Source organism: Mustela nigripes, unplaced genomic scaffold, assembly GCF_022355385.1.
Source record: "Mustela nigripes isolate SB6536 unplaced genomic scaffold, MUSNIG.SB6536 HiC_scaffold_2238, whole genome shotgun sequence".
NCBI lineage: Eukaryota > Metazoa > Chordata > Mammalia > Carnivora > Mustelidae > Mustela > Mustela nigripes.
The window spans coordinates 1-4,437 of NW_026741645.1; the positions used below are offsets into that span (position 1 = coordinate 1).

At 33.8% G+C, this 4,437-nt stretch overlaps 1 protein-coding gene across 1 annotated transcript; it reads left to right on the plus strand.

The window, feature by feature from the left end:
* Positions 1-6: 6 nt before the first annotated feature.
* Positions 7-549, plus strand: LOC132008928 (olfactory receptor 5K1-like; the record flags this gene model as incomplete). The annotated part of the gene is made up of 1 exon (XM_059387402.1): positions 7-549. A coding segment is annotated over one exon (543 nt), but the record flags the coding sequence as incomplete, so codon positions are not given.
* Between the last annotated feature and the right edge of the window lie 3,888 nt (positions 550-4,437).

A 4,437-nucleotide genomic window follows, 5' to 3' on the forward strand; every position in this document is an offset into this window, starting at 1 on the left:
AACCCACTGCAGTACCACACCATGATGTCAAAGAAACTCTGCATTCAGATGACCACAGGGGTCTACGTAGCTGGAAACCTTCATTCCATGATTCATATAGGATTTCTCTTTAGGTTAACTTTCTGTGGGTCAAACCAAATTAATCACTTTTTTTGTGATGTTTTTCCATTATACAGACTTTCCTGTGTTGACCCTTATGTCAATGAAATGGTACTATTTATCTTTTCAGGCTCAATTCAAGTCTTCACTATTGCCAGTGTCTTAATATCTTACCTCTACATTCTCTTTACTATTTTCAAAATGAAATCCAAAGAGGGAAGAGGCAAATCCTTATCTACTTGTGCGTCTCACTTTCTCTCTGTCTCAATATTCTATGGTTCTCTTCTGTTTGTGTACCTTCGCCCACATTCAGTTAAAGAAGCTGATGAAGATATACCTGGTGCTGTTTTTTATACTCTAGTGATCCCTTTATTAAATCCTCTTATTTATAGTCTGAGAAATAAGGAAGTAATAAAAGCTATGAAGAAAATCATAAAGAATATTTTATAACATTCTAAAAGAAATATCTTCTGTGGAAAATTAACTTAAATTTGAAAATAATTTTTTAAATCATGGAATGTTGAGAAAGTAGAAGAGAGCCACTTTGTACATAAAATATTCAATTACTAATACATGATAGTATAGAAGTCAAATTACTAAGTTCATCAAGGAGAGATTCTGCTACAATGTTTTCCAAAATCTAAGCCACTACCTTCCAGTATAATGAACTAAGTAATTTTTCTTCAGGTAACAAACTGTTTCACAAAGAAATTAGTTAAACTATTAACTTTGTTTCAAAGAATATTGAGTTACAATTTTCAATAAATGTAACACTAGGAATAGAAGTCAGTGTATATAAAGATCACCTCCATATAATATTGTTGACAAATTTCTGGAATTCCAAAGCAAACTCTGGGATATCCCAGGATCTCAAAATTAATCCCTGATCAAGCAACACCATCTGTCAGAAGTAAACTGTATATATTTGATTCTTAATTTTCTTTGAGTTTGTTCAAGATAATATATTTAAATATTAGTTCACACAGAATATTCTCAAATCAATATTTTCATCCTTGAAAGTGGAAATTTTGTTATATATCTTTTACCACCATTAAAAATTACTAAAAACAAGAATACTAATAAAATGTATAATAAAAAAGACTATTTTCATCTTTAGTGTTAGTCAATTTTATCCTCAAGTTCTCTGAAATACCGTATCTATACACTGGTGATTTATCAATCTGTAATTAAAATAGTTGATACTTGTGGATTTTATATCCACATGGATTTGGGTATTTTCATATACTTTGATGAGGTGTCATTCAAAAATGAAGTGTAAGCTTGAATACATTAAATTAAAAGTTTTTTCTCTGATATTACTTATCTTGTTATCAGGAATTCCACCAACTTGTACTGACTCCAGTGTAAGTTACTGATACATTCACAACATTAACAAAAAGTTGGAGATGTTGTAAAGCATAAATGAGGCACAAATTAGTGAAAATTGTAAATATGTAAACAAAAATATTTATTGGTCATTTAAATACACAAATATGAAAGAAAAAAGTAATTTACTGAGGACATGTTATCTGCTAGGAACGAAGCTAGAACTTTCATATATATTACCTACCAACTGGTTAGATATGATTTTATATGGATTTTCTCAGTAAAAACCTCATACTTTCAAACAATGAGTGGCTTGCTCAAGTTCAACCAGGTGATTCAGATTGAGCTAGAATTTGTATCAATGTTGCTTGGGAGCTTAGGAAATGGAGATCCTTGTCACCTAGGGTATTTAGTCCTTATGCAGAATCAGAAGTAAGATGTGCCTTAAAAATAATTTTTAAAAAATGGTGTTTGGAGGAAAAAAGATATGAGTATAACAGTCAATGTTTATGGAAATAAGTGTGACACTGGGAACTGGGATGAAGGAGGTGAACCATGGACAGAGTCAGAAAGCTGACAAAAACTCTTGTTAAAAGCTGTTGTGGAATATGGGAAGTAAGGGTGGAAAGGGATCGGGTTACTGAGAATCTTAAATGCCACCGTTAAGAGTCGGACTTTATCTCAAGAGGCATCAGACACTGGATACTTCCTAGAATCAGGTAATATGACTGTATTTTTTAGAAAACTAATCCAGCAATTGATTGGAATGAAGGTTAACTGCAAGAATTCATATATTAGATGATGAGAACTGACACTGGAGGATAAAAGGAGAGGAGGGCACAGATATAAACATTTTAAAGAAAAAGTAGGAAACTGTAACTACTGGATAATAAAATGAAGGCCTATCTTCTTCCTGTGAGTACCAACCTACGTATTACTAATTTCCTATCATTAATACTTAAAAAGGTATCTAACACATCTGGCCATTTATTAGCCATTTCCTTTAATATAATCATTTATATTAATATGTAATGGGTTTGTTATTTTTATAACAAGTCAATAAATAATTTTAATTTCATGGTTTTAGCCTCTAATATTGTAAGTAGTATTAGATATAACTCACAGACATAAAGCTCTACAGGGTCCTTAACACTTTTTTAAGGGTGTAAAGGAATCTGGAAACCTGAGTTCTAAGAATGCTTTTCCTTTTTAGCCACTCTCTATTTTAGGGGATATTTTTAGTTGTCAAATTCACATGCTTTAATCCCTTTCCTTTTTCCAGGAATATGACAAATTCTGTTTTTGTATTTCTGCACTACCCACTTCTAACCCTTAGCAGCCCTGAAGCCTAGAGGTCTGTTAAAGGAAGAATCCATGACTTATTTGGGGCCAATGAGACATAAGAGGTAATTTTCTGGAAGTTTCTGGGATATAGGCTTCCTTTGTTTTAAAAGAGATTCACTAAAAAAGGTAGTCTTTCTTCCTCTGAATGCTATGTTTTGTGGATATGAAATGTGGCACAGTCTACAACCATTTTGCCTCCAAAAGAGAAACCAGCCTAGAGATGAAGTCAACACACAAATGAGGGCATAGCTGAGGGAATCACAGAGAGGAAGACTCAAGGTCCTTGGAATTAACCATCTCTTCTCACTTTAAAATCCAATAAATCTTCTTACTGTTAACTTTGTTTGGAAAAAATGATTTTATTACAATTCAATAAATATTAACAGATGTATTCATGTCTCTTGCTCATCTCTCACTTTCTGCTATATTTTAAATTAATCCTAGCATACTCTTTTAGCTTGCAAATAACTTTTCATCAGTATCCATTTAACTACTCAACTTATCTATTGTATTTTTTTACTTCTACTCCTATATTTTAATTTCCTATAGCCCCACTAAAAAAATGGGGAAAAAAGGAGTTTCCTAATTTGTCCACAGAAATATTAAGGTGGAGCTCAAGGAGATTAAATTGAGGGATCCAATCCAAAATCCATGTTCTTAACCACTAAGTTGTATCGTACACAACATAGAGAAGTGAAAGTAGCAGGAAAGGACAACTTAACAAGAAACTAAGCTGTTATGTGGATAGAGAAATAGGGCAGATAATCAAGAAAAATGTGAATCAATGACATTTTCCTTCAGATTTATTTTGAAAAATTTCAAGCCTAGTTGGGAAAGTGTCCATGAATTTTCTTAAATTAAGATGATTTATTGTTAACATTGCACCACATTTGTCCAATAATCCATCTGAAAATGTATATGTGACATAACAATGAGATTATGACAGTTTACCCATAAATTCTTGAACATATTCCTCATAAGAACAAAGACATTTCCTACACTGTCATATTTTTGTTAAGATTTTGTTTATTAGAGAAAGAAAGCAAGAGTGAGAGAGAGAGAGCAAGCACTAGTGGGAGGGTGTGTGGTGAGGAGAGAAGGGGAGGGAGAAGCAGGCTCCCTACTGAGGTGAATGTGGCTTGATTCCAGGACCCCAGGATCATGACCTGAGCTAAAGGCAGACACTTAACTGACTGAGCCATCCAGGCACCCTATCATATCATTATTAACCACAAGAAATTTAACATCACCTGATAGGGTGTTCACATTAAAAATTTTCCTAGTTTTCCCCAAATTGTCCTTCTTAGCAATTTATTTTTCATCGAGAATTCAATTAAAGGCCACTATTTTTATCCCCAGGGGTACAGGTCTGTGAATCGCCAGGTTTACACACTTCACAGCATTCACCATAGCACATACTCTCCCCAATGTCAATAACCCCACCCCCCTTCTCCCAACCCCCCTTCCCCCAGCAACCCTCAGTTTTTATTGTGAGATTAAGAGTCACTTATAGTTTGTCTCCCGCCCAATCCCATCTTGTTTCATTTACTCTTCTCCTACCCCCTTAACCCCCACTGTTGCATCTTCACTTCCTCATATTAGGAAGATCATATGATAGTTGACTTTCTCCGATTGACTTATTTCACTAAGCATGATACCCTCTAGTTC